Source organism: Ahaetulla prasina, chromosome 3 (assembly GCF_028640845.1).
Source record: "Ahaetulla prasina isolate Xishuangbanna chromosome 3, ASM2864084v1, whole genome shotgun sequence".
Classification (NCBI taxonomy): Eukaryota; Metazoa; Chordata; class Lepidosauria; order Squamata; family Colubridae; genus Ahaetulla; species Ahaetulla prasina.
Genome location: NC_080541.1, coordinates 51,316,003 through 51,338,542, shown reverse-complemented (window position 1 = coordinate 51,338,542; position 22,540 = coordinate 51,316,003). Strand labels below are relative to the sequence as shown.

At 35.2% G+C, this 22,540-nt stretch overlaps 1 protein-coding gene across 1 annotated transcript in view; it reads left to right on the top strand.

The window, feature by feature from the left end:
• LOC131194955 (chloride channel protein C-like) overlaps positions 1 to 21,691 on the top strand; it is a 90,216-nt gene extending 68,525 nt beyond the window's left edge. The window contains exons 14-16 of the mRNA XM_058176582.1: positions 18,226 to 18,313; positions 19,831 to 19,926; positions 21,094 to 21,691. Of these exons, the coding sequence (XP_058032565.1) occupies positions 18,226 to 18,313; positions 19,831 to 19,926; positions 21,094 to 21,324 (415 nt within the window). The 3' untranslated portion in view covers positions 21,325 to 21,691. The remainder of the gene's footprint in view (positions 1 to 18,225; positions 18,314 to 19,830; positions 19,927 to 21,093) is intronic.
• Positions 21,692 to 22,540: the final 849 nt, after the last annotated feature.

The following is a 22,540-nucleotide window of genomic DNA, read 5'->3' as shown; positions in this document are numbered from 1 at the left end:
GAACCTTACTTTTTCACTGTTGAATTTCATTTTGTTAGATAGCCCAATGTTCAAGTCTGTCAAGATCTTTCTGTAACTTGAGCCTATCTTCTGGAGTGTTGGCTATTCCTGCCAGCTTGGTGTCATCTGCAAATTTGATGAGTTCCCCATCTATCCCTCGTCCAAGTCATTGATGAAGATGTTGAAGAGTACTGGGCCTAAAACAGAGCCTTGGGGTACTCCACTGCATACTTCCTCCATGTGGATGTAGTTCCATTGAGGACTACACGTTGAGTGTGGTTGGTCAGCCAGTTACGAATCCATCTGGTGGTGGTGCTGTCTAACCCACATTTTCTACTTTATCTAGTTATGGTCTACTTTATCAAATGCTTTACTGAAGTCCAAGTAAATTATATCGACAGCATTCCTCTGGTCTACTAATTTTGTCATTTGTCAAAGAATGCAAATAAGATTAGTCTGGCATGATCTGTTTTGACAAACCCATGTTGGCTTTGGTTATTACTTTGTTTGCTTCTAGGTGTTCGGTGATTCGTTGCTTGATTATCTTTTCCAGAATCTTCCCGGTATTGAGGTTAGGCTGATAGGTCTGTAGTTTCCTGGATCTGTTTTTTCCTTTTTGAAGATGGGAACTACATCAGCTCTTTTCCAGTCCTCTGGCAGCTCCCTGTGCTCCAGGATCTTTGAAAGATATAGTTCAGTGGTTCTGAGATCACTCTGCCAGTTCCTTCAGAACCTTGGGGTGTAATCCATCCGGTCCTGGTGATTTGAACTCGTCTAGGGTAGACAGGTGTTCACTTACCATTTTCTTTCCTATTTTAACTTGTGTTTCTAATCTGTTTTTTGTGGTGCTGTTTTTGATAGGTTGGATTGTTTTTTCCTTTTGTGTAAAGACAGATGCACAATATGAGTTAAGTAGATCTGCTTTCTCCCTGTTGCTTGTCATCTTCTTGCCACTTTCTCCCAGCAATGGGCCAATTGTTTCCTTGAATTTTTTCTTGTTTTTAACATGTTGGAAGAAGCTTTTAAATCTATTGTGTGCTCGTGTATTGTTGTGGTTGAAGCTGAAGTAGTCTTCGACAGGAAGGACATTGTAGCAGATGATTTTTTATTTTATTTATTTATTTATTTTGTCACACGTTATATATAAGCATAAGCATGAAATAATTATACAATATATCATATATATGAGTATGAGTATGTAATAACTATATTAATTGGCTATAATGAAAGGAAACAAGAGGACAGGAATGATAGGCACATTTGTGCTCTTATGCACGCCCTTACAGACCTCTTAGAAATGGGGTGAGGTCAAAGGTAGATAGTTTTTGGTTGAAGCTTTGGGGATTTTGGGAAGAGACCACAGAGTCAGGTAGTGTATTCCAAGCATTAAAAACTCTGTTACTGAAGTCATATTTTCTGCAATCAAGATTGGAGCGGTTCACTTTAAGTTTAAATCTATTGTGTGCTCATGTATTGTTGCAATTGAAGCTGAAGTAGTCTTCGACAGGAAGGACATTGTAATAGATGATTCTGTGAGTTTTACTCAGGTCATGCCGAAGGTTTTACATCAAAGCTCCCAAAAATGTGTCCCAGAGCTTCCTTTAACCCACTAGTGTAGGTGGGTCCAGACATTTTAGCCCTTCCCATTTGTATTTTTTAATTCCTTAAAACATTACTCACTTTTAGACATACACATGATCTATCATGCTCCTTAGGCCAATGAAGTTGCATATACTTTCTTTTTTTAAAAAAAATAATTTTTATTAAACACTTTTCAAAAAAAAAAAAATTTAAACAATAATTTCTTTCCAACAATTTCACAATGGTTAAGCATTTCTTACTTGTCCATTTTTTCTCCCTTATTTCAATGTATCCTTTATACATAAAATTTACATGCTCAGACTTGTACAGGTACTTCTTCAGATGTGACAGATCAAATTATCATGCATGGTCCTTTAGGATAGGGGTTTCTTAGGACTTCAACTCCCAGAATTCTGGAAGTTGAAGTCCACAAGTCTTAAAGTTGCTAAGGTTGGAGACCCCTCCTTTAGGAAGTTGAGGGTAGCAGCTTCTGAGGAAAGTTTTGCATTGCTATAGATGTATGGGGACTATGGGCTATCCCGAAGCAGAGCAGTGAATTTATGTGGCCATAAATCTGTGACAGAGGAAATGTACCTTTTAAAACAGAAAGTAAATGGATTGGAATGGATTGGAATTATACTGATCCATAGTATTGGGGAATACAAATGTTTAAAACAATTAGATATTAGTACAATTAGATATGTCTTTCATATTCCAACTTGAAGGTGTTGGGGAAAAAACATCAAATTATTCATATCATTTGAATGTTTTAAGCAAATACAAAATTATTTATTAAATTTAGAACTATTTGATTTCAATTCAAGCTATCAAATTTTTATCTACACATTATATACCATTTTGAACATATCTATATTATGCATAATGTATTGATGAAATTACCTTATTCTTTCTACCGTATGCCAAATTTTTGCTTTCATATTTTATAAAATCACATTATTACTTCTGCATAGACGTGAAATTAATTTCCATTGAAATTATTAGACTTAAATCACAATTGATGTAGCCTCTTGATCTGAATGAGACAAGTTCAGCAAACCTAGTTTGGATCCAAACCAATGTCTGAAGAGGCCAGCTGACATTCTTAAAATGCTTTGACTTTTGTCTTATTGTTGCATCCATTAAATGTTACTAAGAAGTGTCTGAAAAATCACAGAGCTACACTTCTAATAGTTTGTAAACTATAGAGTCTGCACCAGGTTGAATTTGTTACATTAAATAAGCTTAACCCACTCATTTATTTCCCAGCTGTCTGCTGCAATAAAACAAGAACTGATACTAATAAATAATTGAGCCAAAATGATTGTCTCATTCTTTCCCTGTTAAATTGTCCTTAGCATTCTTTTTTTTTATGTTATAAAAAGTTTTTATTGGTCAAAAAAAATTTATGCAAATACATTCTTATACATGATAAAATTTTACTCAAAATTTTAAACACATACAACAGCCATATGGCAAGCAGGTGATAAAGTAGCTAAGTTTCAATCTTACACAATAAGGAAGGGTCAAGAATAATCAGAATATCATACGAAGAGAATAAGGAAAACCAACACAATACCAAATATCTTTGTCACTTCCTAGTTTGGATCTCAGAACTCTGGGTTCAGCCTGACCCAACTCCAGGGCAACAGCGGCCGCCTCCCCATGGTCTATAACCTCCCTTCTTCAATTCCTGGGTCATCTAAATCCAGGAGGGCTTTGTGTTCCTCCACGTAGGCCGCAGCCTCCGCAATTGTACTAATTTTTTCGTAATGCCCTCCCGAAAATCATCAATCCCTCTGGCATCAGCCATCTGAAGCCCACTCCCTTCTGGTACAATTTGCTTGATAAAAATAATATTTCTTTCTCATTTCACGTACCTGTCTGGGAATCTGCCTCAGAATGGCTATCTCCTGCCCCTATAAGTCAGTGCCCCACTCCTATGTTTTCTAAGAATTTCATCTCGCCTCTCTTTTCACAAATTTGACATGAACCTCTAGGAACTGCATGCGTGCATATTGTGAATTAACTCTATAAACTCGATCCACATCCCAATTCATAAAATCAACACCTCTCCCAAGAAATTCTCCCAACAGTTTAGTCACAACATCTCTCAAGTCTTCTTGGTCCACTTCTTCCAAATTTTGAAACCTAAGAAAATAAGACATTTTATCCATCTGTAGTCCAAGCACAGCATTGCTTGTCGTCTCCCTCTTTTCTGTACTGCCCATCTCACCCTCCAGACCTTCCACTTTCTGCTTATTTTCTGCTGAGACTTGTTGAGTATCCTTTAAAATCCTTTTGGATAGACACAATTTCTGCTCTTATTTCATCCAGTTTCTTGTCCATATTAGATAACTTTTCCAGAATTCTCTCCATTTCTCCAGCAGTTGGTCTCTGACCTTTGCCATTTAAAAAAATTTTAAAATCCTCAGGCAAGCACAGTATCCTTATAATTTCCTCCGGATCCACCAGGGGCACTCACAGGAGCAACGAGTCCAGAGTACAGTTAGTCAACCAGGAAGCCGAAGGAAGTGATGTCATCAAGATTCTCATAGTGAAGGCGGAAGCTGACGCCACCATTGTTCCCCAGAGGAGGGGGCCTCAAACCTCCCTCCTAAATTTCTCCATCACCTCTTTCTCCAGAGCTCCACAAACCGTAATCTTGTTATTTTAAGTTCTCCTCTCCAAAGTGATTCGACTCCTTCCAGTCGCAGGGGAGAAAACCCCCGCACTCCGAGTACTCCACTCACATTGCCGATATCCCTTCCTTCTTCATTCCTCAATTCTTCTCCGTTCCTGTTCACCACCAGGCTGCTGCAATTATAAATCCAAAGCCCGGTGTCACCGAGCACAGCGGCCCAGGCGGACCAAAATAATGGCCGCGGCCTGTGGCCTCGAACCCGCCGAGCCTAGGACGCGCCAGCATCGGTCCCCAGTCCTGTATATCGGCTAGGAGACCCTGGCGAGCCGTGCGGCAGGTGTCCTTTTCGGAACACCTGGCCCCTAAGGGCCTCGGCGGCGGCCGGATTCGGACACTGGAGGCAGGAGAAGCCTTCCAGACGTCCGTTGCCACCGGATACCGGAAGTCGTCTCCAAATTGTCCTTAGCATTCTGAATTCTATAATGGTAGAGAGTGATAGAGTTCAGATATTTGGATTTTATATTTATACACCATATATGATACATTTTAAAACAGAAAGTAAATGGATTGGAATGGATTGGAATGGATTGGAATGGATTGGAATGGATTGGAATGGATTGGAATTATACTGATCCATAGTATTGGGGAATACAAATGTTTAAAACAATTAGATATGTCTTTCATATTCCAACTTGAAGGTGGTGGGGAAAAAACATCAAATTATTCATATCATTTGAATGTTTTAAGCAAATACAAAATTATTTATTAAATTTAGAACTATTTGATTTCAATTCAAGCTATCAAATTTTTATCTACACATTATATACCATTTTGAACATATCTATATTATGCATAATGTATTGATGAAATTACCTTATTCTTTCTACCGTATGCCAAATTTTTGCTTTCATATTTTATAAAATCACATTATTACTTCTGCATAGACGTGAACTTAATTTCCATTGAAATTATTAGACTTAAATCACAATTGATGTAGCCTCTTGATCTGAATGAGACAAGTTCAGCAAACCTAGTTTGGATCCAAACCAATGTCTGAAGAGGCCAGCTGACATTCTTAAAATGCTTTGACTTTTGTCTTATTGTTGCATCCATTAAATGTTACTAAGAAGTGTCTGAAAAATCACAGAGCTACACTTCTAATAGTTTGTAAACTATAGAGTCTGCACCAGGTTGAATTTGTTACATTAAATAAGCTTAACCCACTCATTTATTTCCCAGCTGTCTGCTGCAATAAAACAAGAACTGATACTAATAAATAATTGAGCCAAAATGATTGTCTCATTCTTTCCCTGTTAAATTGTCCTTAGCATTCTGAATTCTATAATGGTAGAGAGTGATAGAGTTCAGATATTTGGATTTTATATTTATACACCATATATGATACATTTTAAAACAACTAGAATAAAAAGCTAAAGGTACTGTAAGTCTCACATGTGAAATAGTAAAAGATTAAAAAGTATAGACCTTAAGATAGCTAAACTGTTATAATTATTCCTTTTCTATAGAACCTGTAATTTTCTGGGAGAGAGTGGCAGGTTTTTTCATACAGTACCAAGTTACAATTTTCATATTCTTTTTTAAAAAGAACCATCATTCTTGGGCTGATTCTGTTCATAGTCCATGTATGAACAGCATTCTCTGTATTTTCCAGCTTGCCTAATATCCCCTCCTACTGATCTATGGTTTTCCAGTGCTCTTAAATCAGACTACTCTTTTTTAAATGCTTGTTACTTAGCCTCCTTGCATGGCCCACTCTCTCAAGTTTTAAAATTAGGTTCAAAAGATAAAGACATACTTATTTTATGTAGGGCAACGGTATTAAACTGTGGCCCACGGGCCGGATGTGTCTCACGCAGGCCACGCCCACTCCAGCTCTGCAAGGGGAAAAAATCTCATGATATGATGGCATGACATGATGGCAACATGATGTGGTGAGTTTGACACCTGTGGCCTAAGGACTTTAACTGAAAGAGGGTGCCAGAGTTCCTTAATTTGAATGGATGAATGGGGAGGAAGACTTCTCCCCGAAGTCATAGGAGAAAAGATAGTAGGACCCCATATTTTCATCCATTTGTAAAAGTGGCTTAGAAAAATGTTGAGAAGACACACTGCAGAAATGGAAGGAATCAAGAAACCCTTTTCTTCTCTTTGTTTCAAATATTCAAATATTTTATATAAAGAAAATAAAATCTCATTAGTCAGTTAACAAATATTAAATATCAGAGTCTGCAATGGATTTTCAGAAGGGAAAGAGAAGATAGGAACAGAAGATGAAGAATGTGTGTGAGAGTTTATGAAGGCTTGTGCTATGTATCTTAATAAACATCTATTTGTATACAGTATCAACACAGTAAGTATTGCAGTCTTGGTTTCAGATGTTGGTCTTTTCAAGATATGGAATAGGAATGATCTAGGTGGCATGCAGAGCCATATCTGTGGGTATGCGAGCGTTGCCCTAGCTCAGCTCCAGCACCTATGTGAGCACCAGCCAGCTGATTTTCGAGCCTTCCGGGCCCATCGGAAGTCGGGAAATGGGCCGTTTCTGGCTCCAGAAGGCCTCCAAGGGTGGGGGTGAGGAAGGCCGTTTTTGCCCTCCCCAGACTCCTAGAAAGTGGGGAGGGCAAAAAATGGGCATACTGGGCCCACCATGCCATCACATGCCAAAAGCAGGGGGAACATGGGAGGGTTGTGTGCGCATGCACGGGGGAGCGGAGTGTATTGAATTATGGGTGTGGGCACATGCATGTGTGACCCCCCCCGCACTCCCACTGCTTTTGGCATGTGACGGCAAAAAGGTTAGCCATAATTGATCAAGAGGTTATTTATAGGCTGCCAATAACCCATTTGTACTTTTCCAGCAATCTGATCTTTTGCCATTCAGAAACAAGCAGCCACATTTTGGTGGCATAGCTTTGGTTACAAATGGGTGTGATTCAGTGGTGGGTTTCTACTGGTTCGCCCTGGTCCGGGCAAACTGGTAATGGTGGTGGTGGGAGGCTCCGCCCACCCACCCAGACATCATCATGGACACTCTACGCATATGTATGCGCAGAAGTGCAGCGCGCAAGTGAAGCATACACACACACACACTCCCAGTTCCGAACCGATAGCATAAAAGTGGCATAAAATACCCTGCATGTTAAATAAAATAGAAGCAAATGGATTTCAGTCAAAAAATAGAAATTAAACAGAAGGCTGGAAATGAAATCTGCGTGTGTAAGTGTATTCAACTGCCATTATTTTATACAATGAAAAAGGGAAATATGACAATTATGGATCAGTAACCACAAGTAATGCTTAACACAGGCAATTTGGTTTCTTTTTCTGTGCAAGTCAGAGACACATTATTCCTATACAGCAAATATAATCCTAAATTATAATTATATATCTACAGAGTTGGAAGGAGTCATTTAGTCCATCAACTCCAATTTGCTGCTCAGAACAGGTAGATATTCATATTAAAACACTTCTGAAAAATGATTTTCTAGCACATTCAGGCCACAAGCCACATGATCAGGAAAACAGCGGCAACTAGTTTTCTATTGAATAGAGAAAGTCTTACACTATGCAATTATATTTATATAGCAAGACTGCATAGCACTTCAGCTTCACAGGAAAAAAGGTAACCTAGAGCAGGGGTCTCCAACCCTGTCAACTTTAAGACTTGTGGACTTCAACTTCCAGAATTCTGGGAGTTGAAGTCCACAAGTCTTAAAGTTGACAAGGTTGGAGACCCCTGACCTACAGCATACAAGAACAGGCATGTGGCATCTATTTGGAACCTATCCTGAGTAACTGCTCTCTTTGCTATAGCGCACACCTAAGAAATGACATGTGTGATTAATAAGTTGTAGATATATGCTACATGTGCACCCCTTCAGCTCCTTTGTATGTGAAGCACTGCATGACTCTCTTATAGGTGAACTTCAACTAAATATATATCAATTGTGGCAGGGCTGCTACTGCAATGTTGCTTACATTAACCATGTATTTTTACTCAGTGTACTCATATAGATCTTGAGATTCTTCATTTTCTATTATGCCAAGCAAAGGCATAGATTAGAAAACAGAGGTCACCAAGAACGAGTGCAGAAAGATACCCTAAAACAGGGGTCTCCAACCTTGGCAACTTTAAGACTTGTGGATTTCAAGTCCCAGAATTCCTCAGCCAGCAAAGCAACATCGTTTATGGCAAGTGACGTTGTTTATTCTTTTAAAAATGAAAATGAAATAAAGAAACATTTTAGAATTCTTCTCTTCTCCTGGATATTTTTTTTTAAAATCACACCTTAGGTCATAAATATTGAAGTGTTATTATAATAATTAGAGGATTCATTCATCCCTTATTTCCAGATATTCCTCATTCATTATTATAAAAAATATTTTCAGGTGTAGCTTTCTTTGCAGAATCAGCGTTGCTTTACCAAAATATAATCCCCCAAAATATATGGTATCAAATTTCTAATGTGTGAATTCCAACAACTCTCTTGGAGTTTCTACACTACAGATTTGATAATAAAAAAATTGAGTATTTTATCCAGAGAACCTACCCAGCAGGAAAAGAACACACGAGCAATGAGGAAAAAGACTGAAGTTTCTTGAAGCTATATAAACAATATTTAATATGACCGTAGAATTAGTCTTTACCTGAACTGGTGCTAATACTTAGCATTTAAGTCATAACTACATCAACATCTTCTATGTAATACCAAAATAGTAAAATTTGATCACAGTTTGCTTTCCTTGTTTGGAGGAATCGTTCTACCCATCCATACTCAGTTGCAACGGAGTATTAAAAATAGGAAGGAGGTGTGAGAGCAGGACAAGAAATATGGCACAGAGAGAACATGATGGTTTAAAGATTACTTGATTGTAGCCATAGTTTTGAACTAATTCCTCAGTAGACAAACCAGTTTATAAAAATCATCTGTATTAGTGATGACTGAGCAGCTGCATTTAGTAACAATAACGACACTATTGCTGAGAGAAACATTTTTACAATGATCCATGGGAATACTAAAACCAAACTACATTGTTTAGCTAAAACATGCTTTCCCTCCAGTAAAGTGCATGTTGCATAATTGAAAGTAAATTGAAGACATTATAGTTTAGAAAATATGACAAAGTTGAAAACTTAAAGCTGCATTATCCTTCGAGACAGAAATAACTTATTTATGTCTATATATTTACTGGCTGATTTTTAGTGATTTCTTTTCATTGACAAATTTACTAAGCCAAAATGATATGGGACCAATTTGTTTCAGAAGCAATAAAGGTATACTTTGGATATGTGCTGCTTGAGCAAAAAAATAGAGTTGATATGTAGGTCACAGTTCTTGATACAACATCTAGTGTTGGATAATCCCATAATTTTTTTTCTTCCTTCAAAAACAGTTATTGAACTTCACCATTTTTTAGGAAAAAGATGCTCTTGTTTAGTAACTTAAGTAGTACAATAATTTTGCAATTAACTAATGTTAAAAAGGGAAAGATGTCTGACCATTCTGAACCTCTTATATAAATAATGAAGATCCCATAAATATTGATGGAATTGTGCATTAAAGTAATCCAACTGCTTTCTGCATAATATCTCTTCTAAAGAAAAACAGATGAACAAACCAAAACCAAATAAATAATTATGCATGAATTTTTCATTTGTTCCATGCAGTCTCACAATCTCTTATCTGAATTGTTTCAATTGCTGAGTACAGAAGTCCAAAAGATTTGGTAAAAACTTTCACATTTATTGTATTCTTATTTCTATATATAATTTTTGCATCAATGCTATATTATGAATAGATTTGGGTCATAATTAACAGTACTAAGACTTTGTATTTAAAGCAATGCTTTGGAATATATGCGGTCCTCTGTAGCAGGGGTCCCCAACCTTGGCAACTTTAAGCCTGGAGGACTTCAACTCCCAGAATACCCCAGCCAGGAAAGCTGACTGGAGAATTCTGGGAGCTGAAGTCCACCAGGCTTAAAGTTGCCAAGATTGGGGACCCCTGCTCTGTAGCACAATCTCATAGAGGAGTTCTTACATTGCTTATATATTTTCACATAATAAAATTCAATCTGTAATATTTTCCAACTGCCCCATAGAAAGCAATGGTGCAATAGTTGTGATAAGATTGTAAGTGTACCATCACTGACGCCTTCATTTAGAAAACTGTTCCATCAAGAAATGTTTCTTTGCCATACATGGAATTAAATCAGATTAATAGAAATTAATGCCATGCAAAGATAGAAAAATATTTTTGAAAACTAGGAAATAGTCTGAGGCATTGAGAATGGGGAAGGAAGGCAGAGGAAGAGAAATTAGATTGGTGATATAAAAACATGTCTCTCTTGTGAATATGACTTGATGAAGCAATGCTAACTACTGCTAGAAAGCATAGGGTACACACTTTACTATACACTTTATTAAAATAACAACAGTAACATTTTTTACCTATGAACAACAATTCCCAGTCTTATACTGCAGCCTGGATTCCTACATTTGATGTGCATTTGAACATCTGCCTATAAAACTGATGCAGTTAAAAAGTATTTTTTTCTTAATTTGAACAGATTTTTCTTATATGTAGTATTCTAAATAAAAATAATCTGAGAAATACAAACACACATAGGTACCCATGCACAAGTTTTATTTTATGCTCATTTAACTACTCATTGAGAGAAGAGCTTGGGTAAAGATTTTATACAAGATCTTAAGGTTGATTTTAAAAATTATTTTAATCATCAAGAGTTCACTTTTTACATGACCAGCTTTGCAGATGCACATTCCTCAGAACAAATACAAATAATGTAGAATGTGAATTAAATTTCTGAAAGGTCAGTTAAAAACAGATGTGGCTGAATTGCAATCTGTAAGCGTTTTGAGGCAAGAGCCGTTTGTTGTCAGGTATGTGAAAAAAAATTGCATGCATAGAAATATTGATCCTACATTTGTCTTATAGTTTACCATAAGTAGGTGGTAGAATTGTCTAAAATTGAAAGTTAATTGGACCATTTAAAAACATTTTTAACAAATGTTGATATGCATTTCCTCTCCAATAATTTCTTTATATCATGTCCATCCAGGTAAAATAAGAACTAAACAGTAAAAAAGGAGTAATAGTATAACAGAATAACAGAGTTGGAAGGGACCTTGGAGGTCTTTTGTCTAACTCTCCAAACCATACCAATGGGCTCCTACTCCATTGGCAGTGTCCATTTTGGTCTCCAAATTCATGGAGACCTAACCCTAACCCCAAGTGGGTTTTCCACAAATAGGACTTTCCCATGTATTTTCTCAGGAAACATATATAAAGCAGGCTTGAAAGGAATGCACACTCCTAACCATAGACATGGGCTCCAAATTCATTGGCAATGTTCATTATGCTCTCTTAATTCATGGACACCTAACCCTAAATGGATTTTCCGCGAATGGGATTTTCCCATGTATTTTCACAGGAAATGTAGGCAAGACAGGCTCAAAAAATATGCATGCTCCTAACTATAGCCATGGGCTCCGAATCCATTGCTGATTTCCATTTTGCTCTTCGAATTCATGGAGACCTAACCCTAACCCTAAGTGGATTTTCCTTGAATGGGATTTTCCCATGAATTTTCTCAGAAAACATAGATAAAGCAGGCTCAAAAGGAATGCCTGTTCCAAACCATACCCATGGGTCCTGAACCCATTGGTGATATGCATTTGACGGTCTGAATTCATGGAGACTTAATCCTAACCCTAAATGATTTTTCGCAAATGGGATTTTCCATGTATTTTCTCAGAAAACGTAGATGAAGCAGGCTGGAAAGGTATGCATGCTCCTAAACCTACCCATGGGTTTTGAATCCATTGGCGGTATCCATTATGCTGTCAGAATTCATGGAAACCTAACCCTAACTCTAAGTTAATTTTCCACAAATGGGATTTTCCCCTGTATGTTTCCAGAAAATGTAGATAAGGCAGGGTCAAAAGTTATGCATCCTCCTAACCATACCCATGTGCTCTGAATCCATTGGCAATGTCCATTTTGTTGTATGAATTCATGGAGACCTAACCCTAACCCTAACCCTAACCCTAACCCTAACCCTAACCCTAACCCTAACCCTAAGTGGATTTCCGCAGATTTGATTTTCTCATGTATTTTATAAGGATTGTAGATAAGGCTTGAAAATTATGCATCCTCCTAACCATACTGATGTGTTCTGAATCCATTTGCGATGTCTTTTTTCCTCTCCATATTGATCCTTAACCTTGTGGATTTTCTGCCAATGGCATTTTCCCACGTATTTTGCCATGAAATGTAAATAAGGCAAGAAACCCTATACCATTTCAGACAAATGATTTTCCAATCTCTTCTTAAAAACCTCCTGTGTTGGAGCATTCAGAACTTCTGGAGGCAAATTGTTCCACTGAGTAATTGTCCTAACATTCATGAAATTTCTCCTTCATCCCAGATTGATTCTCTCTTTGATTATTTTCCATCCATTCTTGCCCTGCCTTCAGGTGAAAATCATCATTAAATCTGGATGCAATATTTCTCAGCTGTAATTTTGCTTTTAAACATATGCAACAATTGTTACTATTGTTACTTTTACGTTTTATCACCTACACAATTACCATATTCAATTTGTATGACCTCTCAAAGTTGTATTTGAAGAGAGTAGCTCTTCACATACAAATAAAATCAATCAATACAAAATAGCTAGTCGATTGGTGAAACCCACGTCTGATTTTGAATAGCTACTGAAAGCTGTGGAAGGGACAAAATCTTGGGTGTACTTGAGAGCAACAGGTCAGCAAGATTTCATTTGGGGACTAGAATGGAAATGTAATATAAAGTGCAATTAATGACTATGAGAAGACTTTTAAGGATTTGTTATTCTTATTGGTAACTAATACCTTTCAGATGTTTTAGACCATTATTTCTGTAATTGGCTATGATAGTTGGAATTGAAGTCTGAGACTGAATCATAAAATATTGGGAGGGCCTCAGGTTGGCTATACCTCATTTATGGGGTTGAAAATGTGATCTACCTCTCTGTTTCCAGGTTCCTCTGCTATTTTTGCTGAGTATGTGTGAGACTAGAAGATAACACTCCATCATTTTTCCTTACTCAAAAAATAGTAGATTCACTGACTAGCAGTTTGCTTTTTTCTTCTATTTTTACAATCAATCAGTTTACCTCCTATAAATATAAGATGAGATATTTGGAAACTAGTTGGGGAAGGCAGGGAGAGTGGGATATAACAATGAAAATTTGAGTAAATGAAATCTTGGCACTTTCCTGCTAGAAAAAGGAAGCATTGTGAAACTGCCATATATTTGAATGACAGACTGAATCATGAAGAAAGATTGCAGTTGAAAAGATTGAATTTGAAAAGAAATGAGGGACCATAATTGAACTAGCTACTGGTTATTACAGTATTGTTATCATCTAGGGGACCAATAAATTGGTGTGAATTGGACATTTTTTTTTTATATACAGATTTTTTTTATTTTGTCACAACAGTATACACAAACATAATATATAAGCAAAAATATGCAACAACTATATTAATTTGATATAATGAAAGGGAATAATAGGACAGGAACGGTAGGCACTTTTGTGCTCTTATGCACGCCCCTTACAGACCCTCTTAGGAATGGGGTGAGGTGAATAGTAGACAGTTTTTGGTTGAAGTTTTTGGATTTTGAGAAGAGACCACAGAGTCAGGTAGTGCGTTCCAAGCGTTAACAACTCTGTTACAGAAGTCATATTTTCTGCAATCAAGATTGAAGCGGTTAATATTAAGTTTGAATCTATTGTTTGCTCTTGTATTATTGCGATTGAAGCTGAAGTAGTCGTTAACAGGAAGGACATTGCAATAGATGATTCTGTGTGTTAAACACAGGTCTTGTCGGAGTCGGCGGAGTTCTAAGTTTTCTAATCCCAGGATTTCAAGTCTGGTGGTATAAGGTATTTTGTTGTTTTCAGAGAGCAGAGGACTCTTCTTGTAAAATATTTCTGGACGCATTCAATTGTATTAATGTCAGAGATGTGGTATGGGTTCCAGAAAGTTGAGCTGTATTCAGAAATAGGTCTAGCAAATGTTTTGTATGCTCTGGTTAGTAGTGTAGAGTTTTTGGAAAATAAGCTGCATAAATTAGGTTTACAACTCTTAGAGCCTTTTTTGCTATGTAGTTGCAGTGGGCTTTGGCACTTAGATCATTTGATATGAAAACTCCAAGGTCTTTAACAGGGTGGGGGTCATCTGTAAGGTAATGTCCATCAAGCTTGTACTTAGTGTTAGGGTTCTTTTTTCCAATATGTAAGACTGAGCATTTGCTGATTGAGATTTGGAGTTGCCAAGTTTTAGACCAATTGGATACAAAGTCAAAGTCTTTTTGAAGGGTAGAAGTACTGTTGGTGGTGTTAAATAGTTTGACATTGTCAGCAAAGAGAACACAATAACTTGAGATAAGGTCACAGAGATCATTTATGTATAGTATGAAGAGCATTGGTCCAAGAACGCTGCCTTGGGGAACACCACTTTTGACAGGAACAGGATTTGATAGAGCATTGCCAATTTTGACCACTTGTCTGTTTGACAGGAAGGCATTTATCCAATTGTGAAGAGGTCCTGAAATGCCGTAGGATTTTAGTTTTAGGAGAAGTTTATCATGTACTACTGAGTCAAAAGCTTTGCAGAAGTCTATGTAGATTGCATCTATTGCTTTGCCTTGATCAAGATTAGTAGTCCATATGTTTTTGCAGTGGAGAAGTTGTAAGTTACATGATAATTTTTTCCTGAAACCAAATTGTTTATTAGAGAGTAGGTTGTTTGTTTCTAGGTGGAGGGTAATGGATTGGTTGATGATAGATTCCATTACTTTGCAGGTGACGCAGCATAGATAGATTGGTCTGTAATTTTCAACTAGGCTGGGATCTTCTTTTTTGAAGATAGGGATGACTGTGGCTAGAGACCAAAGTTTGGGAAGGGAACTAGTCATGAAAGCTTTATCAAAGATTATGCTTAGTGGTTCTGCTATATTAATTGAAAGTTTTTTTAAGAAGTATGCACAGAGTCCATCAGGCCCAATAGGTAAAGATGGTTTCAGGTTGCGAAGAGCTTTTTCAACATTATCTTATTTATTTATTGATTGATTGATTGATTGATTGATTGTGCCATAATGGTGTTGTGCAGAAAGACTTGGGCTGTGTATATATTTTTTAGCTCGTTTGAAACAATTTCTTAAATTTTCTATCATTGTAATATGTAACAGATAAATGGATTTTTTTCGCAAGGCTTGATGCAAAAAACATTTCCCAAGCTTATAGGTTTCAGCATAAGCAATGGGAAAGTTAGTATCTAATGCAAGAGCTGGAAGTAATAGTGTGCTATTCTAATTGGGTATAGGATGTTTGTTTTGTAAAGGCTATACCATAAAATAGAAATGCTAAAACATTTTGCCAGGCTATTTTGTAAAATATACTTTTTTCTAAAGAGATTTCTTTCTTTCTAAATAAATAAAGAACAGAGGAACAATTACCAGTTCAATATCTGATCTCTAAAACTTCCTGTACCGCAAAAATATAGTGAAACATGCTCAGGCTGTTGTTTTAAAATCCTGAAGACGTGATAGGAAGGATATATGTAACTTCAAAGAATAAGCTTGTTACATTTCTGAAGTGTGACTTCAGTGAGTCTAAGTCAAACAATGGACATTTATTTTTTTTCTTGTATTCTAAGTCTTTCAATATGTGTACATATGTCTTTTTCATTGCAGAGATTTTTTTCCCTCCAAAGTCCAACTCTGTGATGCCCTGCTGGGTTTATTTCAAACCAATGCTGAATAATTTTCAATCTGCTAGCCAAACTCTCATGCAAAACCAATGGTTATGTTCTTTACCATTGTACTCAATGGATCATACATTTTAACTCTACAAAAACACCACTATTAGTATAATAAACAACAACTACAGTTTAAAATATTTACTAGCTCAGATATAATGTTATAACCCTAAATTTTATTATAATTCCAAGCTATCAATTTGGTTTTTTTTTATTTATCATTCATGTTTGAAACCAGTGAAGTAGTGAAGTGAAATGTACCCAAGGCATCTGTGTGGGAGGGAGGATGAAGGGAGGGGCAGATGACAAAATAGCAGTTATATTAACTTATAACTGAAAGGGCCAAAGCTTGAGTAGTGGTACAATGCTGCTTTCCTTATTTTGATTAAAGTTCTTGATCCGTTGGATTTCTTTCTTTCTTTATGCACTTGCAATTTATGCCTTTACATGTACAACTACACCTTGTGAATGAATACAATGAGATTCCAGGTTTTGGGAGAATACAAGTAATATTGAAATATCTAAGTATATTGAGCAAAAATTTAATTAAATGGAAAATAACTTATTAACAAGACCTTACATGGCCAAATGAAAAGAATGCCAATATTAAATATTTAGCTGAACTGTAAAACTGCATTACAATGAACTATTTTATGGGATTACCATGAGAATAAATATTGTAATGAATTTTTCTGCATTTATGAGTAAATAAATGTTTCGTTTAGCTAAATGAATGGATCTACCTATTAAAACTGAGTGAACTACGGTAGAAGGTAACTGAATACAACCTTGTTCACTTTATGCTTAGATCATTTGTCTATTTTGAAAAACACATATATAACCGTTAACCCACTCACGTTTCCCAGTGCGGGAATTTATTTCAAGCCAATTCAATGTAATAGCTATTGAAAGTTGGATCAGACCACAGGGATACATGATTTTGCATAGCTACTGTTTAAACAATAATACTGTTGTATAATACAAAATACTGTTTTATAATACAAAATATTATAAAAGATACTTGGAAAGATAAAATACTTTAATTTTTATCCCAGCAAATTTTATTTCTACAAATAAAAACAGGATAAATGCAGATAATGTTTAAGAGGAAGGTTCAACTCTCTTTCTTCATTAATATCAATGTATAATATCACAACATTATTCCCATGAGTCAAGTGCAATTAACAGATTTCAAAACAAATAACAAAGACTCATAATCTTTTGTAGTATCTAGAATTATCCAGCCATTGCTATGTGGAATGATCAGAACAGTAATCACAATAGGTATCTTCTCAAGCATGGTTGGATTATGACAGCAATTGCCTGAAGTTACTAGTGAGGATCTAAATTAGTGAAATGGTAAGACTACTTTCCAACAGAAATATCTCCATTGTTTGGTGGGTGGCCTATATTGTCCATCCCCCAACTGGTGTTATTTTGGGTTTCTAATTACTACTAGTAATATTTTCCAGCAAACATATCTGGAGGAAACTAAGTTGGGATCATATTATATATGCTTATAGATAAATAGATTGAAAATCGAAGAGGTGTCTGACATACATAAGTGTTATGGATATAAAGTAAAGATCAAAGCTCTTATAGACATTTAGATCAGATCAAAGTTTAATCTAATGCAATATATTCTATTCTATATGAATGATCACCTACCCATACCTTATACTTATTAATATAAGAAATGAATTGAAAATAGTTTTCAGTATTCTCAGTTTTAAATATGTTTTATCGTATTAAACTAATTATCAGAATATATATGTCTCTCTCTCTCTGTGTATCAGTACTAGCAAGTCTGTTAAAAATGAACATTGAGATAAATATGAAAATATCTTTCCTTAAGCTTCCCATCTTTCAGGGAAATTAAAAAAGCATACAAGTGCAAAACTCTGTCACTGCTATTATCCTGATGCAAAGATTATTATCTATCCTGGGTCTACAAGTGACTTTGGAGTATGGCTCCCATAAACCATAGCTAGCATGACCAAATATGATAAGAACATCAGTCCTAAATTCAAAAACCACAAATTAAAAATTTTGCCAATTAAAAACAAAACAAAACAATGAAATAAAAACAGTCTTGTAGAAGATTTGGACATGGTTTTTCATCTGGTGATAAATGTGCTTTCTGTGAAACTAGGCCTGAGCTCTGTGTGCTACTGGAAAATGAGACCATTTTTGAAATGGAAGAAACTGAATCTCATCCACCTCTTCTGCCCTATCAGAAGGTAATGTTTGCTTTCTTGTTTAATTGTCTCTCATATGAAATTTAGTTAGAGGTAGGTTGTTCACTATGGAAATAATGCAGTATTTTAGGATTTAAAATAAATAGTATAGAACACGGTGAGCTGTTAGCTTGCTTCCTTCCTCCCTCTCTCATTATTCTACTCCAGTGAGACATTGTACATTACATTTCGAAAGTCCTTGTTTGGTACACAACTGTATTTCTACAACAGGAACCTCAAGTTCTACATTGGAAAATTTAGTTCTTGATCTCACAAGAAGTTTAAAGATTTTATATAGATCTGTGCAGTTCTATTATAGTAATTATATACTACTGCCACTGACATCACTGAAGCCATACTGACATCTGTCCTCAAAAATCTTGTCAACGCTTGAAAAATATAAACAAGAAACCGACCAGTTTACCTATCTTTCTACACACTATTCCTCTTTTTATTTCTTAAAAATGGCTTTTTGTTGAAGTACATTTCCTATTTGACCACAATTGCTTTAACGAAGTTTAAAGAGCTCCCCAACTTGCAAAAATTGTATTCTTCTTGAAGCAAGCTTCCTTATTCTTTCTTTAGTATATGATTGATTGATCACCCAACACTTGCTTCAAAAATATTACATGTTTGTACTAAATTATTTGATGAATGGCACTTATTCATCAGTAATGAATTGATTTATTCACCAAAAATGAAATGGTTTGTTTATTCCATGATTTTTCTACTTCTATTTATTATGTATTGCTATAATAAACTTGTTTCAGAATATTGCTGGATTTGTGAAGCCTTATCAATTACAACATTGCAAAGCTAAGTATATATAAATAATTATTGGGTTGTATTGAACTTAAGCAGCTGTTGATTTACTGGACTTTGCAATTTTATTAATCTTATGTAATAACATTTCTAATATATCTTATTCTTTAAAAAAGCACTTGTTGCTTTAAAAAAAAATAACTACATACTCTGTTTCCTCTAAAATAAGACATCTCCTGATAATAAGTTCAATTGGACTTTTGAGCGCATGTGCTAAAATAAGCCCCCCCAATAAGCCCTCCCTGAAAATAAGCCCTCTCCAAAAATATTTAAATGCATGCGCAGCCAGTCCCCGCCATTTCCTCTGGTTAGGGTTAAGGAGACAGAGCTGGAAATCAGGCAAGACGGCAAGAGGAGCCCCATATTGTTCCACATGCCCCAAAATAATAAGGCATCCCTGAAAATAAGGCCAAGCACTTATTTCAGGGTTCAAAAAAAATATAAGACAGGGTCTTATTTTTGGGGAAACACGGTACAAAAATGATTTTCAAACAGAAAAATTGCAAGTAAATATTGAATTTTGTACAAGGATTTTACACCATAGAATGAAAAAAAAAGCATGCATTCTTCAGTGCGTCAGAATTTTATTTTTCTTTCTATAAAGAAAGAAACCTGGTTGAACTGTTCTACACAGTTGGCGTGTTTGTGCACGATATAATTACACTGTATTATTCCAGTAATTATACTATATATTCCAGATCAGAACTGAGAAATTGCCCAATCAGCAGTGGATGACTGCTATGTTGGCTTGCTATACTACAGACCCTCGATATCAGCAACTCTTCATCAATCTGGTAAGAGTGAAAGCAATTCTAAAAGCACACATTTCCTTTGCCTACAATGTGTTTGTTATATTTTCTCTTCTGTTTATGACGGCTGTGTCAGTTACACTGATTTACATAAACACTGCCAATCCTGGGACGATATACTCTCAACAAAAGTAACTGAGTACAAACAGCATTCCTGAGTTTTAATTCATATTATATAAACATAACAGATGTTGATACAATGAGCCAACAAAGGGGGAAAAAAGGAAAGAAGAAAACAACCATTGCATGTGGGCCAGCAATTAAAATGTTCCAGATTATCAAAAAGATGCAATGTTAATAGAACATATCCGTTAGAAGTCAATATTTGATTTCTATGCAACCATGAAGACGTGGTATTCTGCATTTATTTTTTCCCCCAGTTTCTCTAGCCCTACCTCTAAAAATATAGCAATGAAAACCAGGGGGCTGATAAATAAGTAAAAAAAAAATCACACCAGTCTGCCCACCCCTCTGCAAAATGTGCTATTTTAAAAAATGTAATTTTTATTGAAGAAATTACTAATGAGATAAAAACAGTACAAATATTAGAAAAGAAAGAAAGACAATAAGAATAAATGGTGAATAAATTTTAAAAAATTGACTGTGATTGTAAATACATTTATATTTTGCCCTCACCATCTAAAGTTACATCATAATTTCCTTCTTTCCATAAAGTATTCTTTTCAATCCTCAGATCCATAAATCACAAGTTCATTTTGCTCTTTTTTTCAGCAAAAAGTCTATAAGGTTCCACTTACTGATAAATGTAGTTATTAATCTTTCTCTAATTGAACAACTTAATTTTTTCCCATCTTCCAATTGGCATGTAATGGTTGCCACATCCTCAAATCAAATGATTGCCATTTGCAATTTTCCTAGCCTGCTTGTAACAGTCAGTTGGAGAAGCAAGATTCATTTAATGACCATGTGATTTTCTTAACAACCTCAGTGATTCGCTTAACAACTGTGGCCAAAAAAGGTTATAAGATTGGGTATGACTCATTTAATAACCACCTTGTTTAGTAATTGAAATTCTGGTCCCAATTGTTGTTGTAACTGTTTTTTAAAAAAATCATTTTAAACTACCAATGAGATGTTTTTTTTAAAGTTTCAATCTTTTTCTCTTAATTTGTTCTTTACTTTATCCTTCAGGATCCATATATAAACAAATCAGCAGTATCAATTCAAGCTCATTTCTCACTGCAACGCACATACATCATATTTCGATCGCTGGGTCTTCGTCACTTAACCGTAGTTGATTTGCAGAATGAAGTTGTTGGCATAATCACTAGGAAAGATCTGATATCCTTTCAACTAGAAAAAAAACTGGGATCCCAGGAAGAATCACACCAACCTCACTCAGATGATGAGCTTTTGGACTAGAAAATAATCCAAATGAAGATTGAACTAATCATCAAATATTATTGTATTTTTTTTTGGTGGTAGTGGTGGTGATGGTAGACTTAACATTTTTCATAATGAATGAAATATATAACTTGTTTATATTTGAAGTTTTTAAATTATAGGGTTTTTAAAACTCAAATTATAATATATGGCTCATATCCAATTATCATTGTGACTGTTTTACATTAAATGAATGAATGAATGATTTTTTAAAATTCATAGTGTATGTTAATAACATAGTTGTTTGCATCTGAATCTAAGATAGGACATATTATAATCCATATATGAATGGCAGGAGGAAAAATATAGATTTTTTTTCTTGGATTATTGTCTACATAGGCTTTGATTCCTATATACCTCAGGAGGGAGATCTTATATAATAGTTGGCTTCATTTTTGCCTTCAATAAAGTATCTTCATTATACTTTGTCCAAGATTCTATCATAGACTAAACTAATGCTGAAAAAAAAAACACCTTTGAAATCTGGAGAGCCAAGTTTTGTTGTTATTTTGAGCTGAAAAATTATAAAGCTGTATAAAGCTTCTAAAAGTGTTTGGTGAAGTTTACTTGGTGTATCAAAAAATTGTAATGCTTTAATATGTTAGAGAAGAAACTAATTAAACACAGGGAAATAATCATGTATGCTGTATATATTTCTTTTTATTTAAACTAAATTGTCATTAAATGTTTGTTTTGGTCTACCTTATTTTTAATATATTCCTCAACTTAAAAATGTTATGCATCACTGATATAAAATCAGCATGGCTATAATATGTCACCATACATATGGAGAAAATTGGAAAACAATCCAAGATGGATTTGGAAAAGAATGGAGCAAAAGTATGTTGGCTTAGGGAACAAAATTCAGTAATCTTTCTTACTTAAATGCTTACTAAAATACTTGTCCCCAAATATTGCAAAAGGTTTTTTAAAAAAAAAGTATTGCTAGATCATCATAAAACAATTTTATACATACATACATATCGTGAAAGTAAATAGCACAATTTGATTAATCATAGCTAGTGCGATGAATATATTAACATAGCAAACTGATGTAGAGGATGACATTTTATAGCAAATAAATTGTACAATATCTAATATATTTGACATAAACTGTCATTCTTTACATTACATTTTTGACATAGTAATGACAAAAAGATAATTGGTAAAATAATTGATCCAACACTGAAAAGAA